General features: G+C 40.2%; 2 protein-coding genes across 2 annotated transcripts in view; one reads left to right on the forward strand and one right to left on the reverse strand.

Annotated features, from left to right (window-relative positions):
- Window positions 1-4,739, reverse strand: part of acbd6 (acyl-CoA binding domain containing 6) — a 28,744-nt gene extending 24,005 nt beyond the window's left edge. The window contains exons 1-3 of the mRNA XM_053322416.1: window positions 4,275-4,739; window positions 3,591-3,655; window positions 3,069-3,165 (exon numbers count right to left, since the gene is read on the reverse strand). Of these exons, the coding sequence (XP_053178391.1) occupies window positions 3,069-3,165; window positions 3,591-3,655; window positions 4,275-4,553 (441 nt within the window). The 5' untranslated portion in view covers window positions 4,554-4,739. The remainder of the gene's footprint in view (window positions 1-3,068; window positions 3,166-3,590; window positions 3,656-4,274) is intronic.
- A 2,690-nt stretch (window positions 4,740-7,429) lies between these two features.
- Window positions 7,430-21,900, forward strand: part of xpr1a (xenotropic and polytropic retrovirus receptor 1a) — a 65,986-nt gene continuing 51,515 nt past the window's right edge. The window contains exons 1-2 of the mRNA XM_053322414.1: window positions 7,430-7,551; window positions 13,574-13,625. Of these exons, the coding sequence (XP_053178389.1) occupies window positions 7,483-7,551; window positions 13,574-13,625 (121 nt within the window). The 5' untranslated portion in view covers window positions 7,430-7,482. The remainder of the gene's footprint in view (window positions 7,552-13,573; window positions 13,626-21,900) is intronic.

Raw genomic sequence — 21,900 nt, forward strand, 5'->3', positions numbered from 1 at the left:
CCCACCTTGCATACAATTCAAAATAACCATGTCACATTTACAGTAGAGATGACAAATGCACCTCTTGTGTGAGCGAAGCTTGTTAAAGTGCACGACTTTACCGCAGTTTAAATACGATTCTAGTCTTGTTTGGCTTAGTTCTGCAGTCTGAGGTGCTACCCCACATATGGACAGAGGCACTGACCTCGTTGTTTTGTGTGTGTGAACATGATTCAAAAGGGCTGGATTCAGCTATTCACCATGAATGGCTATAGTTTTCCACCTATAGCCTTTGTAAAGTAAATGAACACAGAGATGAACTGAAAAATGTGAAAATGTGAAACGAGTCTCTGAAGCTCTAGACATGACCTCACTGGTAATAAATGACCAACAACATGCATGAGAACAATATAAAATATATACCTTAATTTGTGACTCTTGTTAATCTTCTCTTGGTTTCTTTCATTAAAATTCCTATTACATTCAGGTCAGCCAAGACTTTATTACACAGCCTATTCTTCACTGACCAACCTTGACTCACAAAAGAACCCACACAAATCTGATTTCAGAAAATGGGAAGAGTGGGGGAGAACATGACAAGCGAAGCAAAACAACTGTGCGTGCACTTTTGGGACAACCTAATTCACTTCTGAAACTCAGAATATTCGCTGATGCACTGGCCCTGCTCCTCTGCAGAATAATGTAATATAAAGCCAGTGTCTGCTGAACAATTGAGGCAGGAACAGAGGTCAAACTCTGGCTATTATTCCCTCCCTAGCTTCTCTGTCTATGCACTCCTACTTACACCATTTTAACTGTGCTTCCACAAGAATGGCCCCTGCCACGCTATGGCGCTTTGTTAACACTAATACAATCAGCTTCTTTTCAGGGGGGCATTTGTGCATTTGCTGGTCTGTCTGCCGGACTCCCTCCTGGCATTGTGCAACTGTGGGGTAGAGTCAGCGAGTGTGCCCCTGCAGCATGCCTGAAGAGAAAAGAATGTGTCAGGAATGGACACGTGGTTGACAGTGACGCTATTAAAGGGACATAAATGAGGAAGGGGGAGAAAAAGAAAAGGGAGGGATAGGGGTAATAAAAGAGTGGAGGGGTTAAAGAAGACGGTGGGGGCAGAAGTAATAGAGGAATAGCAGGTAGCGTAGAGGTGGAGAACAAAGAGGGAAGAGAAGGAGCAGTAATGAGAAGGTGAGGGAAAACAGAGGGAAAGTAGACAATGGGGAAAAAAATGTGTGTGCAATGAGACACTACAGTAGCTTTTTAGAAAGCACATAAATATATTATTTTGCCTTTTAACTACCAAAAAAACACCCTAATACTGTTTTTCTGGGGCTCTTCTTATGGAGCGTTACGTGACTGTGAATCCAAGCCCCTGTTGAGAGAGAGTATACTACACATGGACATGGCAGGCCTGTTCAAGATTTGAGGCATCCCAGTTTTGCCCTTCTTCTTCCCGTCACTTAATTCCGAGCTATGATAACATGTAGCCCACACATCAGGGGCCAGCTGTACATATATATATATTTATTTATATGATATATTTATATGATAAGATCACATCAGCAACACATTTTTGGAAGTTAATTGGGCAGACAAAAAAAATCCCAATATATCAACACAGTGTTTATTGATTAACCCCTCATCTTAAATAAAGCAACAGCCTCTCAACTTGACAATAGCAGCAACATGGTCTTTTGTCTTTGTAGTGATCGTTTTTATCTAAATGTCAACATTTATCTGGTTTTATTAATGAGTAAAACGAGGCCAAACTTATCAAAAAGGTCCAGTCTTTTCTGAAACAAAGCAAGCTGAAGTCTGGGAACTAGAAGTCTACACTACAACAACCATGTTAATAGTCAAACTGCCTTTGTTTTCAAAATGAAAACCTAAAGTCTGACTGACATGCATCAGGATTGTATCATCTCTCTGACAATTAATTCTGATGAAACTCTGAAAGTTAACATCAGCTTTTTACCTGTAACATGACAAAATGTGTAAAGTGTAGACACTGAATTGCTGCTTGTTGCCATTGTCTTCAGTGCTATTAGTGTTAGATCATCTTTGTTTTAATGTCTTTAAACACTGTCACTTGAAGCAGTATGAATAGTATATTCCTTAGATTCATGCAGAGCAAAACTAGGCCAGTCTGCCTTGTTAAATACCAATAAAGCATATATATTTTAAGTACATATTTTGATGTTGACATGATAAGTTTGTTCTTCAGAGCTCCAATATTAATAATAATAATGCCCTTTTAAACTAAGCAGACAGTATAGAGTTGTTGTTGTTGTAACTGAATGTCTCAAATGACAATCTCTCCATGACAACACAACTCTCCTGACACAGTCAAATGACATAACATAAGTTAGTGTAGAGACATGAACAATGTCTCTTTTCGCATCTCAGAAGTCTTACTATGAGAGTTTCTTGAATTATTCATTACTCAAAATATCAGCTACTGAGGGAGATAACAAAATCTTCTAATGTATCTTTCATGTGACATGGACAGAATAAAGAGCCACAGAAGGTCCTGGAACAAAATGACACAATGACACTGACCTCTGCTGGACATTGTCATGCACTACACTTCTAAAGGGGCATCCATGACATTTAATGTTTTCATATTCGTCATTCATTTCTTCTCAACGTGAGGCAGACATGAGTCAAATCACTGTGTTTATTTATAGTCTAAAGACTTGTCAACCTGAGGTGCCAGGTGGGTGGGGTTTGACTTTTAGCAACATTTCATTGTCAGGTGGGGAAATTATTATTCACAACAGAATTTTGGAAGTGTCCAAACGATGTTCTTTGATTGAATCAATTTGATCTGCAGCTCATTGTTACTGACATCAATGCCTTTTAGGGCTGCAAATAACACAAATATGCAGTAACGGCTGTGGTTTACCATTTGTGTTGTTTACATAATTCACCTAAAAGGTTTTTTTTAACCACTCCGTATAATATGCATGTCTATAAATTTTAAAAATTTGCTTTGTTTTGGAATCCACTATATTATTCAGAATATATAAAAAGGTTCATAGCGTAGTATTTTGTACAGTAAAGCTTTTTATTACCCTCTGGCTGCCTTCAGGGTCTAGCACATTGACACAAGAAATGTACTCCTGCATCGCCTGCTCCGCCTCCATGTCTCCAAGCTGCTTCCAGGCTTGCCTGTAACAATATTAAAATGTTCATGTGACATGATGATTGTGACATTTTACAAAGTTTTAATGTGGAAAAAGCACCAAAATCAAATCAAATCAAACTGAAAATAAAATTAAAACAATTTGTTATTAGTTGCTGGTTGTTCAATACACAATTTTAGGAATGGATTCTGTTTCAGATGTTTCAGAGGAAAAGTGATGAGGACAAGTTTACTTTTATGCTGTAAAAATCAGCCCTGATCTTTTAGCAAAGAGACCAATATTAACATGTGTGTATGGTCCTGCAAACATGCAAATTCTCTCTCTCTCTCTCTCTCTCTCTCTCTCACCATATAACTTACAATGCTAAATGATTTTTATATGCGTCCAACATTTTTTTAAATAGACACAAACTATTGATTGATACCTGATCACCATAGTTTGTCTACATACCATTTTCTCTGTCCTTCGAAGTCGAAAAAGCCAGGTTTTGCAGTATTGCACTTTCCCACTTTGACCTGCAAACACAACAACTGCATTTTATTATGTGTAGTAGTATTAATAACTACTATGTTAACAAACTCATATCACATCCCAGAGTGTGGCGTCATCTCAACTTTGGAACAGTCTTCCAGTTCGCATTCAGTCTGCTGAACATGTTCCTGCTTTGAAATCCTGTCTTACGACATATTTTTACAGACTTGCCTTTTGCCCTGACAAGTAGACTTATCTGTTTAGATTCAGCTCTGTGGTGCAATGACCTGATTTTAAGTTTTTTGTTATAGTTTGACCTTTTGGATGATTTATTTGTAAATTCCTTTTGTGTGGTCTCTTAATTGTGTGCTTGTATTTGACTGATGTTGTGTTTTGCCTTTTGCATTTGTGATTGCTGTCAATGGAAGCCGGAAAAGTGTTATACATATATCATGATTATGATGATGATGATTATTACTATCATTATTATTGTTGTTATTATTGTTATTATTATTATGACAACCTACAGAAATTTTGACCTAACCCATCACTGATGATAAATGAATGTTGAGGACTCATGTGCTGCATGTGCTTCTCATCTAAAGCCACCTGATAAACATAATTTGGCCTACATATCACAGTGACATCTAACCCGACACTCACCTGTTTGTACCGAGCATACAGGTACAGCAGCTGGTCCCTACTGGCCGTCTGAACCAGGGATCCTACGCGATCAGCAGCACACTCAAACTCCCGCTCCAGCTCCTCTCCGTCCAGCCGGTCCCCCATATCCATCCCGCTGCAGTCAAATTTACCCAAACCCAGATCCGAGTCCGAGTCTGAGCCCGCCCCGCCGAGGGGCTCCCCTGTGTCGGGCCGGGCTGGGTCCGTACCTGAGCCCGTCGCAGTGTCGGGAGAGGACGACGGCGACATGGAAGCCATTGTTGTTATTGTTTACAGCGTACCGTCACACACGACGACGGAAACCGTGAGAGGCTCGCACACAGTGACAGTCTGATAAATACTTGCGTGGTGTTTCAGCTGCGGTTTATATTTTTTTTAACGCGTTATCGTTAAGAAATCCGTAACAGTCGGATTTGTTTCCACCATTGGTCCGTCCGTGGTCCTGTCAACTAAAACGTACCGACTCAACCTACAACCAGCTAAAAGGTTCCGGATGCATTTCCGCTTCTGCTGCCCCGCTGCGTATGGTAAGGATCATAGAAACAAGAAAAGATAGAAATGCAAAAAAGTTATTTTGGAACGGACAATGCTTTAAAATAGACTCAGTTATATTTTTTAGCGTTTTGTTGTACCTAGTCGGAGTGACTTTCTCTCTTCTCCACTTTCTTTCCGATTAAAACAAGAACTGACATGACAACCGTTACCGTTGACTCTAATGTTAGCTTAGTGACGAGTCAAAGTGACCTGAAAAATGATTATTGATGCTTTCATGTAGTCGAAAGTTGTGCCCACTTCATCTATTTAATATATGAAACATTCTCATATTATCGCACAGCTGTTATCTGGTCGTGTCTTTTAATATAGCTTTTTAATTTGTTTAACGTTTCACGGCTGCCAGGTATTTGCTCCCAGTCTATGTTTGCTCCGCAGCCCTTTAACGTCATGCAGGTGTTTGCTCCACAGCCCTGTAACGTCATGCAGCAGGTGCATATTTAAATTACGCTGCTTGGACACAATTTTAGGGCCACACCACACATTTTTAGTCTCACTCAACTACCAAGTTGAGTGTCCTCGTTCAAGTTCAATGTCCTCGTCCAAATTCAATCTCCGATATTTATTTGAACTGAAACTCACTTTATAATGTGTGAGTGTGTAGGTTTGTATCGACCCTGTACGTCCAGCAGATGCTGCTGTTGGCGTGATGATGATGATGATGGTGGTGGTGGTCTCTTGTTATGTTCCTGCAACAGGCGCGGAGCGGTTGTCCCAATTACAGCTCGTTAAGGTACTGGTCCACAATTTTTCAAGTCTGTCTTAAAATAACAGTCAACACTCAAATGAACATTGAAATAGTTTTTTTTTTTTTACTTGCTGTAATCATTCCTCCTGTTCATACTGAACTTTAATGCACTTATACAGTGTAAGTGATAGGGGGGCTAATATGAGGCTTCAGCTATCCAAAAATCAAGTAGACATTGTTACAGTCTTTTAGTGGCAATTTCCTTCTGTTTGTATAGGCCTACTTCCACCACAGCTCAACAGGGAAGCACTGTCCGAGGAATTTGATGCTAAAAGGTCAGTAAATGTGGCCGATATCAACTTGATATGAGTCACTCACACTGCTTTTTTCATTTCTTTATCTTTTTATTTTGTTTGAAATGGATCATTTACATTTTTAAACAAATTTGATACACTGTATGCAGATTAAGCTCATAGCTAATTAACATATTACAACACAATGACAAACATTACTAGTCAAAAATAAATAATCCAAAGGATAAGGAATAATACTGAATAAACAGTACAAAGGATGCAAAATAACAGAGGATAGATGATATGAGGTTAACCTCAAAGACATTTGTTTCCATGAGAAGATCATAGGATAAAATATAAAAAATATAGAGCTAAGTAGATTTTATTAAACTTTTTAATTTCTTTTTGAAAGTACTGAAGGATCTGCAGCTCCCTGAAGGGGATCTTTTAACGGGAAGAATGATTACAGTGAGGAAAACTTCTTTCAGTGTTCATGAAAGACTTCATAACTGTTGCTTTAAGACTGACTTGAAACATTGTGAACCTGTTCTTTAAGTTCAGTCAAACAATCCAAAATCTAATTTAACAGATTTTTTTATTTATTTCCAGACTCATTATATTGTATTGCATCTGCCATATATTTGCAGGAACTTTGGAGTATGGGTAACATAATGAGATCCTTTTGAAATATAATCTTAAGTAATGGTAGCCTATTATCCTGCTCTCTTAAAAACTGCATTTCTGTGCAAATGCCACAAACATGGCTTCTACATTGGCATTCCCAATTTCTATGATCCACTGTCCCATTTTCAGATAAACTGTAGAAATACAGGGATGAGCACAAACTACGAAAACCTCTGATTATCCATAACTCTAACAGGCTTTTTTATACATGCCTGTTGTGTATATGTATATAAATATTAATCAGGAATGCTTTCAGGAGAGAAACAAAGGGTTTAAGAAATGCAATCAGGATTAAAGAAAACACATTTGTAGTCCACATGTGACCTTTAAATGAAATTTGCACAATTAGCTGGTAGTGTAAAACACTGAATGGAAACTTCAAAGTATCAGATGGTGTCTATACTGAGCTTTTAACTGTACTCTGTTTTATTGCAGACACACAACAACAAGAAGTTTCTCTCACGGTGGCACCTGAGACTGACACTTAAGTATCCTTGTCTCTGTGATCTGAGTTATATCTGTGTTCAGGAGGTGAGGGGGATCCCTAGCTGCACTGCCAACAGCTTTCACAGGAGGTCCCAACAGCGCCCGGTGCCACTGCGCGCTCTGCTGACGCAACCACGTCGCTGTGGCTCAATACGATGGCGGACCGCAATGTCCCCAGACCTGCCCAGGGAGGGACGGAGCAAAGTCACTGAGCCACTCTCACCGGCTCCTTTATACCACCGCCCGACCACCTGTTTAAAAGAGAGGCTGCTGCCACCGCCGTACCTACCGTGAATGAGTAGTATGTGGGACGGGATCTGCTCGGAGTGCACTGACCGGGACGAGCCAGAAGTGGAGTGAAGAAGGGAAGCGCCGCATGTTGAGCCAGCAAGTTGACTGAAATACACAAAAGTCGCGTCGACTGGGAAGGATACAGCCGCTCTCGGATTTAACGGAGGGTTGAGGGGACAGTTGTTCCGGCAAAATGAAATTCGCGGAGCATCTTTCGTCCCACATCACTCCAGAGTGGAGAAAACAGTACCTTCAGTATGAGGTAAAGTGAGATTTATATTGAATATGATTTAAATGCTTTGTTGTGAATGCAGACATGAGACAAACTCCTAAAAACACACATTATTTTGCCATGTCTATTAGAAGAGAGAAATGCTAGAGTTATTTACTATGAAAAAAAAAATACAGGCTTTTTAAATATATTTTCTTTCCAACAGTTTCAATTTAGCGTACTCCTGAGAGCAATACACGTCACGAAAGATAAGGGATGCCCTATTGTTTATGAAGGGGAGATTGACTGCGGGTGATAGAGACATAAGGATCACTTAGGGTTTATTATTGCTGTTTGTTGAGTTTATAAAATTAAAAATGACCAGTTTGATGGACGATTTTATGCTTTTTTATTCCTTTCATACTGGAACAAAATAATCCTTACTTAAATTATTCACTGTCTTAATATTTTATAATATAGTATTAATAATTAATTTCTGTAACATTGTGTGGGTTTATTTTTAGTATTTTCTTTGCTGAACAAATATTGAGATGAATGATTTTTATTACATAAAATATATGTCTCAATTTTGTGAGTGTGTTCATCATATAATTAAAGGGGCTAGATAAAAATAGTGTATATAGTATAGTGTGTGTGTGTGTGTGGGGGGGGGGGGTTGTCCATTGATATGATCTCAACAAAGAAATTAGCCTTTTTTAGATTCTGCTGTTTTTGTTGTTGTTTTTTGTTTTGTTTGTTTTTTGTGACAGTCTAGCTGGACACAAAGGGAAATATTTGAGACATTAATTATTCATTGTTGTAAATTTGCATTTTTTCTCCTCAGGTCACTCTTTACTTTTAACAACAGTTTTTGTAATATATAATATTTGTCTTATATGAAGATGTTGGTTTGTTATTCACAGCACCATTAAATAGGTGTCAACCTGCATGTCTTCATCCATCAGGACATTCAGTCTGGTTTCTGGCTGCTGATGTCCGTGGATTTAGAGAGATCATTGTGTGCACTCATGGTCTTTGTTGGGTGGTTAATAGTACTTGAGGAGTATTTTATTTTCACACGGCACTTCTTGCTGACTACATTAAGAGCTTTGGTGCAGACATGCAGTGACAGGACACGCTGCTCCGTTCCATTTAGCTCCATGAATTATAGACAAAGACCCCGTTCCCCTCAACCCCAGCAGCCTACATCCCAGACTCAACAGAAGCTCACTGAACTGGTTGTATTTTGGAAACATGACCTTTTATGTAGTTGGATAATTACTATAGCGGACATTCAGATCTGTTCTTCTTGACGTGAATGATTTGGTGTCATCATTTTGTGAATAAAAACATCCTCAAATAACATCATTCAAGTGGAAAAAAAAGAAAAGATGTCATATATGAGGTGGACATACTGAAGAGAACGACTGAATTTTATTGGTATTGGTTAACACCATGTATGCGGAGCCTCTGTGGGGTCTTTGTATGTACAGATTAATGCACAGTGAGCCCAGGGACAGATGCATGGCCATACCAGCCATTTTACACCTCCAGTCTTTGGCTCGACACACTGACGTGAGATGGATGATGACGGATATTCTCTGTCATCTGCATTTTGTGTTGGTAGTTAGAAACAGTTTAATTAGATATGGAAATCTTTATTTTGACCATTATAAGTTATGATAGTATAGTTTTTTTTAACAATATATTACACCAATAACTATTACTAGAGGCAGTAATATTCAGTGATATATTTGTCTTCACTGGTATCATGCATAATAATCCTTAAATACAAGAAAAGCTGACTTCAGGAAGATTATGGATGATTGGTTGGCTTCATCAATTACTGCATTTAATCTCTCTGACAATTGAAAGTTATGATGAATCCAGTGCAAACGCAACTGCAGTCAATCACTGATACGTAATTATGTGCTGCATTGTCGCATGTGGGATAAGCTGTGGTTGAATTACATAGAACAAGAGGCTGTCTCCTTTTCTCATAGTTTGTGTTCTTCATCAGATCTGAATTTAATATATATATTTATGTTTTTATAGGTCGTGTTGCAAGAGCAGCTTTGTGTGTATTTGTCTTCAGTCTTTGTCTGACCTCTGTAAACACCATCACCTCCTGAGTGGGTGGGGCAATGAGACGTGGCTCACACCTGCAGGAGATGGACATCTTATTTAAGGCTTTAATCCCCTCTGTATTGCTGCGGTGCAACACAAGCAGCGTCAGTCAGTCCATTGGCTGTTATGTAGTGATGGTACCACTGCATAAAAACATGTAGTCATTACATACAGTGGTAACCATCGCATATGCCAACCCCCAGGATCTATTCTTCAGTATGTGCTGCAGTGGCCACAGCAACCCACACACAATGGCTGGATTGTAATTCAGTTGTTTGTCTATTAAATGACACACTGACACATTATTCCAGCAGCGTGGGCCCTTGTAACCTGCAGTAAAACATGACACTTCCACACCGGCTGTATCTGTGGCGTGTGTGTATTACAGTTGGCCACATTCAAATTGACTGTGGTATGGAGTAATAATCCTGCCTTTATGTGCCAGTTGGATTAATTAACCTGCTGCCCCGTTTTCCCTCTCCTCTTTTTTATAATTTTTTTTTTAGAAGACACTATTATGTGGAAAACTGCACTCTTTCTGTTCAGATTGGTCAACCAGTTTCTGAATGTGGATGCATTGACAGTGAGATTGAGTGATGGAGTAATTAGGTATGTGCTTTATCCTGTGGGTCTGTTGTTATAAACCTATATGCTAAATAGCTGCTTGGTATGGAGGATGTGTGTGTCCAGCTGACTCCAGAGGCTTCCACCAAAGAACAAGAGATATAGGTGAGATGTAGAGATGGAGACGGTTAGTTAGTTATAAGGTGCAAAAAAAAGCTGTTTATGAACTGTTTAAATTTGCTGTTTGGCTCTCAATTTAATTTCTTTACATCCTCGAAGTTTTCATACAAAAGTAACCTTGCTTGTAGTACATCATGTAAGATGTGGACAGACAGTAATTTGGGGTGGAAATGATTTAATTGAGATGTATATTATGTAACTGTACTTAACTCTATAGGTAGAAAGAGAGCAGGATAGAGGTGTGTGTGTGTGTGTGTGTGTGTGTGTGGGGGTGGGGGGGGGGGCAAGGCCACTTATACATTTACCTCTGCAGTCTAATCACTCATGTAGGCTTAGATGTGGAGGAGGAGGAGAGTGGATGTAGGGGCCTGCATTTACAATTCAAACTAGAAAAATTACATTATTTAGGTGAAAAGCTGGTGCCTGTCTGATTTCAGTGAGTGATTGGTGTTTGTTCAAAGGTGAATCTGTTTTTTATTAATTCATCTGAGTGATAAAGGTCAACGGCAGCACAAATAAGCTTTGTGTTGTGACAGATTTAATGTAAATTAGACATAAATGGTACAACATTGCTTATATTATCTCTACTCTGTGCAATGAAAGTGTGATTTAGCAGCATGTTCTACAATATGAACATTATGTATACAACAGGCAACTGCTGAGAAGTGCCTCCTCTTTTCTATACCTCCCTCCTTCCTTCCATCCTCACCTCATCGTTCCTCCCCCACTGGGAGGACATCTGGTCCCCGACCAGACCTGCCCTCTGCTCCCCTCCTCCTCTCCTTCCATCTTTTCATCCTCCCATCCTCTCCACTCATCTTTCTCAACTCAGGGATCCACTCAGACTCAGAGCCTGGGATTCAAGTGATCCACCAGTGGCTTTCTATTTGGGATAGAGATCACTTCAGACTAATAATACCTACTGTGTGATCCTCTCAAGCACATGGATATCAATCTCAAGCATCTTCGAGGAATGATTATTACTCAGATGTTTAGGTTGGTTTCCATTCAACATGTCAGCGCTGTTAAATGATTGAATTCCTTTGACAACATTCAGTCTGGACCCTCTTCAGAGTAAGCTTCAGTCCACCACAGTGACACATATCTGGTACTTAAAGCACGTGTGTTTGGTTGGGTGAGTAAGCACTAAGATCACATTAATGTGTAGTCATTCAAACTGATGGCCCCATTAGGCTTGGTTCAGTTATCGTCTACAGGTTTCACTTCTGATTACTGGAAAGCCTGCAGGTTTATCCCAATTCCCCAAAGTGCGCCACCCTGCCCCCCCCCCCCCCCCCCCTTTTTCCCCTGTTACTCCCATCACCATGGCAATGCCTTAATCTTAATGAACGCCTCCCTGCCTGAATCTGAATGCCAATTTCCCACCTAATAGTTGGGGTGGGGTTGAAGGGGGGCTCACCAGAGATTAGCCAGGACTGGGCCCTGCTCCAGTGCTCTGCGTGCACAGTCGGTCTCCTGTGATCTTTATCAGACGAGGCTGAGACGACACTACATACAGATGAAATGTTTATCTCTTGGATTAGACTCCAGTGTTGTTGGGGTCTCATTGTGCATGTAACTCACAGAGGAGCATAAGTAGCAACAATCCAGGCTGCTACTAATGCACAGCAGTTTCTGAGTGGTTTCCACCCACACACTCGATTACTCACACCGCTCCCTCGCCATCATGTTACAAAACCAGCAACTTCTATAAGAACCTGAACAGAGACTGGTGTGATATGATCGTAGGGTACATGAGGTAAACTTTCACTGTTCAGGTTGTCATTTGTACTGGGAGTCATTAGTCTACATTGTGGACTTTATTTCCATTTTATTTCATACATTTTAGATATAGTAAACAATGTATGCAAATTGACATGGAGCTGATTTTAGAGTTACGTTTGTGTCTTGTAAATACAATGACTAAATGATAGAGAACTTTAAATATACTTTTTTTTCATTTTGGTGGGGCAATTTATTTCTTTATCAAGAGACAGTCGTTTCTCTGATGATACGTTCAGATGAGCCAGTGTGCAATTATCTGTCAGTTCCCATTATCTTAAAAATCAGTCACTGCATTCAAACACCCTCATTTAACCACTGCAGCTATTTCTTTCTCTCCCTCCTTTGTGTCTGTCAGTTTGTCTCTCTGCCCATCTCTCTCTTTCCGCAATTTGCTGTTTTAATTGGAAAGATTTGATAAAATATTTAATCAATTCACAAACTACATTTGTGAAACGACACTTAACTTAGTTTATAACTGTGGATTTTAAACACTCACACAGCATCTGTTCTTAATCATTATAGACGTTGTTTAATGTCTCAGTCTCAGACTCAGTGATTTTAAGTCAGCGAGAGGCCGGCAGTGTTGTTAGTTTGATCTCAATACTGACACAAGTAAGAAAAAAGATAGCTTGACTCCACATGACTGTAACAAATATAACAACCAGGAGCACTTTAGACTGTTGAATATGCAACACATACTTTATTCTGTTTTCTATGTGGAATAAGAGTCTGTAATGGACTCCATATTTAATTTTGACTACCTGATTTAGCTGAGCTTGGTTCTTTTTAAAACGAAAGTATGGAATGAGCACAAGTAGACAAATGCATATTAAATACCATAAAAAACAAGAAAATAGTGCAGCAATCAACAAAGAGCTATGTTAAAGGTGCCCATACAGTCTCAGTTCTTTGAAATATAGTTTTTCATTCATTTGCATGATCTAAATATGTCTAGTGTAACTTGAAGTGAATGAGACAAGTAAAATATCTGAGTTTGTATTCAGCTGTTATGTTAACAGCTGTGTGGCCGTTGCTGTAATCTTCCCATTTGGGGAACAAGTGTTTAGTTAATGACTCTCAAATGGCTTTAGATAGTTAAATGCTGCTGTTAAAGCAGATGGTGCTAACAATGGTGTAATGGTTCACAGTCAACTGTATCACCAATATCACCTTATACTTAATAGTGTATATTATTTATTGTAAATACGCCATTGTGCAACGTTTAATTCACTCTATCTTTTCGACATACACTATGCTGTATTTATTCTATGGACTCTACTTACTTGTTATTAAATTTAACATATGGGCCAAAGCACATCTGTTTTTCTTGTATGAACCTGTTTCTTAAGTGTTTTCGGTCAGCACCTGTTGAAAATTTCAAGATATATGATGTTTTTTTTTGTCATTTCCTCATCAGGCATTCAAGGATATGCTGTATGCTGCCCAGGATCAAGCCCCATCTATAGAAGGTAAGGAGACAAACAAACACACACTTCTATACTCGGTGCCCCCTGCTCTGGTAATGTTTGGGCATCCCCAGAATAACAACTCTTCATCTGCTAAAAATAGTTGGCAATCATTGCTTAAATACTTCCACTCAATCCGCAGGCTGTGACTCAACCAGACCGAGGCCAATTACCAAATCATTACCTTCTACCTTGTTGTTGCAGCGTTTTTAACCTGCATGATATATAGATATAGAGATATAGATATGAAGAAAACATGCCCAGAAGTAAAGTTGAAAGTTTGGTATGTGTTGTATACTTGCTGTGGTTAAAATGATGTTTGGCACTATCAGCATTGTCCATGTGCAGTAAACTATTAGTGGGTTCAAACAACATTCATCATACAAACTTTACAGCAGTGTCCCAGTAGTCAGCATGGCAGACCAGGGCTGGAGTTCAGTGCTGAGTGTTGCTACTCAACAGCAAAGATAAGGAAGGCAGCCAGCTATAATTAATCTTTGGCGTTGGACAGCAAATGGCGTGAGACGAGGGAAAGAATGTAAACCATTTGTTTTTATTTTAGATACTCGTTTGTCGGGGTAAACAACTTTCTTTGGTTGCAGACTGGAGACTGACTTTGTGATGTGCAGCTCTGTGTATGTGACTGTGTGACAGAGTAGAAAAGTCAGGCTTGTCCATAAATATGGCTACACAAAACCTCGACTATGCTTTCATGCCTGTGTTGTGATGGGACGAGCTTGTTCCCAAACGTGTGCATGTGTGATATGATGTGATTCTACTCACGAATGACAAAGACGAGTGTGTGTATGACAGAGCTCTGTCTGTGTGTGCGAGTACATGATTTAGACATAAAGATCAGTTTCAGAAATTTGTCGCCTTTATTTTTGACTGCAGTTGGCGCTGAAGGAGCCCTGCAGGCTATATTATGTAAAATATTCCTTCACATACAATTAAAGTGTGTGTGTGAATGTTTGCCGGCTCATGTGTGTATGAAAGCATCTCTGCATGTATTTCCGGTTCCTAGATAGTCCTTATACGGTAACGCTTCCAGAGAACACGTCTTGTTCTGTGATAACATATGAGCTGTGTCTTCAGAGCTGTCTCCAGAGGCTGTTAGCGATGCTGAGCAAGCCTGACGAGCGAGCCCGACATGGATGATAAATCATTTCCTGTCTCAGGTCTAAGCAGTGCTCGTGGGTCACTCCTCTGCCTCTGTCAGCTTGTCGCAAGATAGGTGAGAGAGTCTTATAAACAGAGACGGGATCAATCAGTCAATACAATATCTTACTCTGTCACTCATTTGGTGTTGTTGTATGTTTCAACAGTCTCTACTCCGTCAAATTGATTTGTGTGCTTTTCACACTTTTCACTCAGTACAGAGTTACCAAGACTGGACCAAGGCAAGTGCAAAGAAAGGAGTGTCAGCGATGGCTGGTACTATATAGAAGAGATTAAAATGTTTTATGTATCAGACAGGTGTCTGTCTTATGGGACAGAGTGAGAAGCTGTAATGAAAACAGCAGCAGAAGCAGATAAACAGCGTTATCAAATCCCATTAAGTATGTTCTCGTGTGGCTGAGATTATGGTGACCTTTCATAAGAGAAATAAGATTAGCAGGTGCTATAAAATAGAAACTTACTACAGAATTTTCTTTTCACCTGCACCAGACCCAGTCAGTCACACCAGATTGAATTTAAACTAGGGCAGAATGATGTTGGAAAGAAACGATAGTTTGATACATTTTTGCTAAAAGAAGAAAGGATAACTGTTGCTTTATGTTATCTGTTTTAAAATAAAAAATACTTCTGATCACTGTGCTTATGCAGCACCGTGTTGAGTCTAATTTGCATGCATTACTATGCATGTATACATTGCTATACTATGCATCACTATGTATAATTGCAGGTTTCACAGCCGAAATTTAAACCTTTCATTAATTCTGTTCCTTCAGTGAAAGGCTAATGAAGAGGATTTGATTCAAGGGTGTGCTCCTCTCTCTCCCTCCCTGTCTCCTGCCTCATTCTTTACAAAAAGCCACATTTTTGGTATTCAGAAGATGTTTCCCTTGCCGGAGGGAGACAGTTTACTGAGTTAAAACTGCTAGCTCACCCACTCTGCTTTCTTACTGGACAGCCTGCGGTACCTGATAGAGCTGTGCAGCAGACATCGCACTGAACAGGCAGCACTTCAAAGCCTCTGTCAGGGCCTCTGTCTGCATGCGTATGGCTGTCAGATTGTGAAACCGCAATCTGCCCCATGTATCTATTACGACAGGGAAAAATCAAAGGAAATTGACAGTGTCAGACAACTTTGCAATGGAGATTTGATGATGACAAGTTTGGGCGTATTTCTGCAAATGTACTGTAAAATAATCTAATTGCTGTGTTGCACATGGCCCACAGCAGTAAAAATTACATTTACATTCACACTGTTTATGGTTTCATCTTGATCTTGTGTATAATTGTCTTTCATGCTGAGTTGTACGTTGCAGTTTGAACACACATTACCCAGTCAGCACCTCCACTGTAGAGAGCCTCTGGAAGACACTTCTTCTTTAAGCACCATTTGTCGTCAAATTAATCATTCAGCGTCAACAAGATGGATGTACAGTATTCATCGAGTGCTTGTTGCCAACAGACCCATGTCAACACATGCACATTTAAGTGGCTCTGGTGCCTCGTATGACCCTTTACCCCTCGTTAGGATCCTTTGTTCTCATTCCCTCCATCCCTCCAGTGATCTTTGTGTAATTCTAATTAAAACAGGCCTGTCCCTGCTCTGTGGAGAGCCAGTGGAAGACAACAGGGACAAGAGGTAGTTGGATCTCTGGTGCCTTTTGTTCCAACCATTAGAACGAGTTATGTCACAAACTAATTCAATTAGCCTGCTGATTATTACTGAGATCTGAGAACAATAGCCGGATAATAAACACAGCTTTAACAGGAATTTGTTTTATATGTGTGTGTTATACTATTTCCAGTCATGTTCACACTCCAGATATGCCAGAAATGCCTTTATCTATATTGGGAAGATTTTTTTCTAATCCTGGGGGGGAACGAGGTTTCACACTTCCTGTCATTCAGTTGCTGCGTCATTCATTCATTTATTTATTTACTCATTCATTCAGTCATTCATTTATTCATTCATTCGTTGTGTTTCTCATTCTGCTACTCAGTAAATGGCCAGTCTATTACTGTGATGCTATCAGTGCAGGGCTGTGGGAAGATGGCAGTGATGGCACTATTAGCCATAGGGAGTAAGGGTGGGGCTAGTACCATGAACGGACACACACACACACACACACACACACACACACACACACACACACACACACACACAAACAACACACACACTGTCCGAAGAGGGGAGTGAGGATGCCACATTATTGACTTACAGCTCAGGGAACCAGGGGATAGATTTCCTCTGAATGAAAATGTCTGGATGTCAATGATGAATGAATCAGAAAAAACAAAATAACAGAAATTAATTTATGACTTTTATAGCAAAGCTATTCCTCAGTAAATGTCCACCTTATTCTAACTCCTGTCTTGTGGCTTGGCTGTCTGCTGTATGCCTTTAGGCCTTTTCAGACAAATCAATAATGCCATAAAAGCAGTGGTGTGAATATAGGATGCTCCTGGTGCTTTGTGGGGTGATAAATTACACACCAATTTTAACAAAAAGAAATGTTGGTATAATGTTGTGTTTTATTGTGTTAAAACAAAGTGTCCACCTTCATTTAAGGAATCCCAACATATCTCATGAAAGCGCTAGATAAGGATTCAAATGAAAACACAAATTTTGAATGACCATAATAATAATTTACTTTATCTATATAGCACCTTTTGAAACAGTGTTATAAAGTGTGCTTTAAACAATATAGTAAGACCATTAAACGAAAAACCACAATTAAAGGTATAGAGCAGAGGTTTTCTGTCTGAGACTGTGGGCCTCCCCTCAGAGGCTTAGTTTCATTCAAGTCCTGGATTCCTACAGGATCATGATTATGTTATTTGATCCCATACACATTCAACAATTGAGCCAAGACAGCCTAATATTGCTGTTTGACATAACTTAAGATTACACCAACTACATAAAAAAGTTTGTCCTAAGGCATTTATTAGTAGGCTTTACGCCAATCTGATTGGCTATATCGGATCGGCCGATATTTAGCATTTTATGCAATTTGTGAGATTGGCTATGTCTTAATTCGCTGATCCAATCAATATCGTCATGTTGAAACTTTTTGCAGATGCTCCCGTTGCATAGATTGCAGATGGCTTGTGTTTTATCTGTCTCATTTACTCCGAAGAGGTTCCACACCACCGACATGTTTGTTTGAATCATTAGCTGTCGGATTCAAACAAACATGTGGGTGTTGTGGGCAGACAGATAAAACACAAGCTATTTGCAATCTGTGCAACACTATAAGTACCTCGTGGGGAAGCATCTGCAAAATGTTTCAACACCACAAATTTACCTGGATAGGGAACATGAGGAGGAGCATGCCGAGTTAAAGAGACCTAGCGTGGACAAAGAAGACGTGATCGGATCGGTGATCGGTTTATTTAAACTCCCTGATCGGTGATCGGTGATTTTAACTTAAGATGGTCAAACCATGTTTCAGTTGATGCAGAGTCATTATGATATGTGTGATCAAGAATCAGGGTCAGTAGCCATCATCACAGTCATGTCTCATTCAACACAAAAACCCAGAGAGACAATCTCACTATACAGCAGACTGAAATTAAAATATGTTGCCAGTTATCTTTGTTTTGCTGAGTTTAAACCATGGACTTTCACTTTAATGTGCATACGTTGAGCATGCAGGGATTGTCTCTGAATTTTGGCTCCTGGTGATGCAGACTTGACATACAGCTTGAAAAAAAGAATAAGTTGCTGTGCTGTTATTGCCCCTCCCACATTAAAACTACTCAGGTGCCCTTAAGCAAGGCACGTCATCCATTACAACTCCAGTGGGTCTGCTGGGGGCCATCAGATCAGACTGTTGTACTGGGCAACTTTAAAGTGTGAGTGTGTGTAAATGTGTGAGTTTACCACCACTGAAACTTTACTTGTTTTGTGATAGATTGAAGTCAACAGAACAGACCTGGAAGAAAACCTCTCCATAAACACAGCGATAACATTAATATTTCACACCGAGTCTCATCCAATCGAGGCAGCAGCTAATCCAGATGTTCATTGTTCCGTCTTCAACACCTGTAGCATCACAGCTGCCTGCTCTCCACTGTGCAGCCTGTCGGGCTTTTGTTCCCACACTTCTCCCCGGACAACGTTGTTCCCTCTCATTCGGCTCTTAATGCCTTTGATTGCAGGAGAATAAACAGAACAGTAAACCTGAACACTGTTGCACCTTTGCAGCTCTGCCAGCTCCCCTTTTAGCTCCCAACAATTTTCTAATGAATGTTTTTGTGTCTGTGTGTGCGCCATTGTACCTAATCTGCCTAATGAAAGTCGCAATATGAATCACAGCCACATATCACCTCAACTACACCTGTCAGCCTGCTGTTATTCAGCTGTGTTCTATTGTTGTCCATGCTGCTTGCTTCACCGCCATTTTGTGTGCTGTTGTTGACGAACATGATGATAGGTTAGTTGAAGTTTGCTCGTAATACAGAGCTGATTGTTATTCTGCTGGCGTATATGACAGAACAGCAGCTGTTATTACTGTTGTTGGTCCCTTTTGGAGTCTGTCCTCGCCCCCCTGCGTGCGGTAGCATTCTGATTTCTGTCTTTTCCGTGCCATGGCATGTTTATGGAAGTGATTTATTTTTCCAGTCTTCCAAAAATATGTATTATTTTCTTTCATTTTTTTAGGTTTTGGTTGGGGGTGGTGTGTCGTCTTTTGTCCAAGCTGGATCCCTGTGTTGTCTTCATATGAATCCTTTCTGTGTGATTTTATTTGAAATATACATATAATGTGTTTTTTAAAGGATTTAATATATACATTAAAAAACCATATTGTATCTTCACCTAGGTATACTTTATTAAATATGAATAACCTTACATACTGTACATCTCTACAGTAAATAAATAAATTAATGCATATATACTGAGCCTCTGCAGCCACAGCAGCTCAAGGATACATGCATAACAGATACCAAGGCTCCCAGGCAGGAAACATATACAACTCTGTGAGTGGGAAGACAGACAGATAGATATCACATGGGGACTGAGGAGGTGAAAGAAGCAAAGAGAAGGAAAGGAGACAGATGGATGGGCGGACAGACAGGTAGACAGGCAGGAGTGTTCAGCAGGACAGGAACGTGGCAGGCAGGGTCAGCCGCCGACCTGCATTATTGATGGGCTCTTGACAAGCTGCTGCTCCTGTTCACTTCCGAGCGCTAATTGTTGGGTTTTTGTGGGGGCTGGTCTTTTTTTTTTTTTTTTTGGACTACAAAAAATATTTGAGGCTTTATTTTAGTGACTGTGTCTGTGCTTCATACCACCAGTATTTACTTTGTGGAAATCTTTATCAGTGGAAATTATTCGTCCACAGTATACTGAAATGACTTTGCCTAAAAACTTTGCCACTGAAATTATATGCCTAATTGCCATTCAAACAGGAAGCATCTTTCTTTCTTGAGCTTGAGTACTTACATCCATAAATCCATCCATCCATAAACTCCTCACCTCGGTAGGTTCAGCTTCCATAGTGGATTTAAACAGACCTTGATCCAATAAAGCAGTATAGGAGGGCTGTTGTGTGGCTTTTGAGATTGGTCCTTTGATGCGGCCTCTAAGGGTATTAGAGGGGAGGGAAGCAGGGGGGTCAGGGTCAATACAAGCCAAGGATCGCTATCCCAAGGTCACGGACTAATCGAACTGTGGTAATGAACATTGAAAAGGTGATGGGTAATCAGACAAAGAAAAGGATGAGGAGATATGTCCAGCACTCTCCGCTTTTATATGATAAATGGTGATTATGAACAAAATGAAGTGGGAAAAGAGGTCGGAAAACAGTGATAAAATGGATTGAATGGGAACGTCAATGACCAGTCTGGAGCAGAAAGAGGTAGACCGGCAGAGAAACAGAAAGAGAGCGAGATCCTTCAGGCAGCAGACAGACAAACAGACTGAGTGGGAGGTCCCTGGGCTCATCTCCAATGCATGTTGCCCTGCATTAGCACTACAGCCATCCCACAAGAGAAAGAGAGAGAGAAAGAGAACCTTGATAGATGAAAGTCTTCTATCCATCCATCCATTATTCATCGTGAATTAGATCTCGCCTGAATGAAGTGGAGGAGAGGAGGAAAGAGGAGGAGGTTTAAGGGGAAGAGAGAGAAAGGTATGAGAAGGGGGAGGAGGGGTTCAGAGTTCAGTTGAGGATGGGACTTCAGCAGGGATGGTATTTTTAGATTTTGGGGCATTTGACATTAGTTTGGGAGTGGAGTAAGCAGTGGTGTAAAAGCAGTGTTGCCTTGTTGCCAGTGAAGAAGACTGAATTTGAAGGGACAAGAGAGAGCAGGGGTGCGAGCAGGAGAAGGGATGTTGATGTGTTTTACGGAGGGGTTGAAGCCAAGAGGAGGGGTGAGGGAGAGGTTATTCGTGCTCAGAGGAGTCGAGGTCATGCTGGAGTCCTCGCAGCTCTTAAATGTAGTTATGAGGGCTTCTAAAGGTTACAAATCCAGGAGTCAACAACTCTACCCCAGGTGTGTGTGAACATTTACATATGTGTATACATCTGCTCTGGCCTTGGCAGCGATCTCCTGATCTCCATGTCTCGACTCAGCTGTGATCGTAACATCTTCAAAGATGGAAAGAAGCTGAACGCTAATCCTAAGATGAACACATATATAATGAATAGTTTTCTCAGAAGCCCAGCCTTTACTCAAATGAAAATCCTGTGGAGGTTAAATAAATAGAAAGCATAAATCATGGGATCTGGCTGTTTGCCAAGTCCACAACTGGAGATCATATAGATGGATCACCAGCAGCCATCTTTACAAACTCAAGCATGGCAGGCATCCGAATGTAATGAGATCTGACTGTTTTGATTAGGAATCAGCTGTCGAGGTCTCAGGGGTTTGGTTATTTGTTTAGCATTAGCATGGCTTCCAAACCATAATCTTAACCTCTGTTATGAGGCAAGTTATTGTTTTTAATTGCTGATGAAAAGCCTAATCAACAGCTTTGGCTGCAAGCCAGCAGATCAGCCAGACTCTGCTGAGTGTAACCAATCAGTCATAGCTGACCGCTTGGCATTTATCTAGCAAGGCTCAGATTAAACTCAATCATTTTATATACTGACTACAT

The sequence above is a fragment of the Scomber japonicus genome, chromosome 7, assembly GCF_027409825.1.
Source record: "Scomber japonicus isolate fScoJap1 chromosome 7, fScoJap1.pri, whole genome shotgun sequence".
Taxonomy (NCBI): domain Eukaryota; kingdom Metazoa; phylum Chordata; class Actinopteri; order Scombriformes; family Scombridae; genus Scomber; species Scomber japonicus.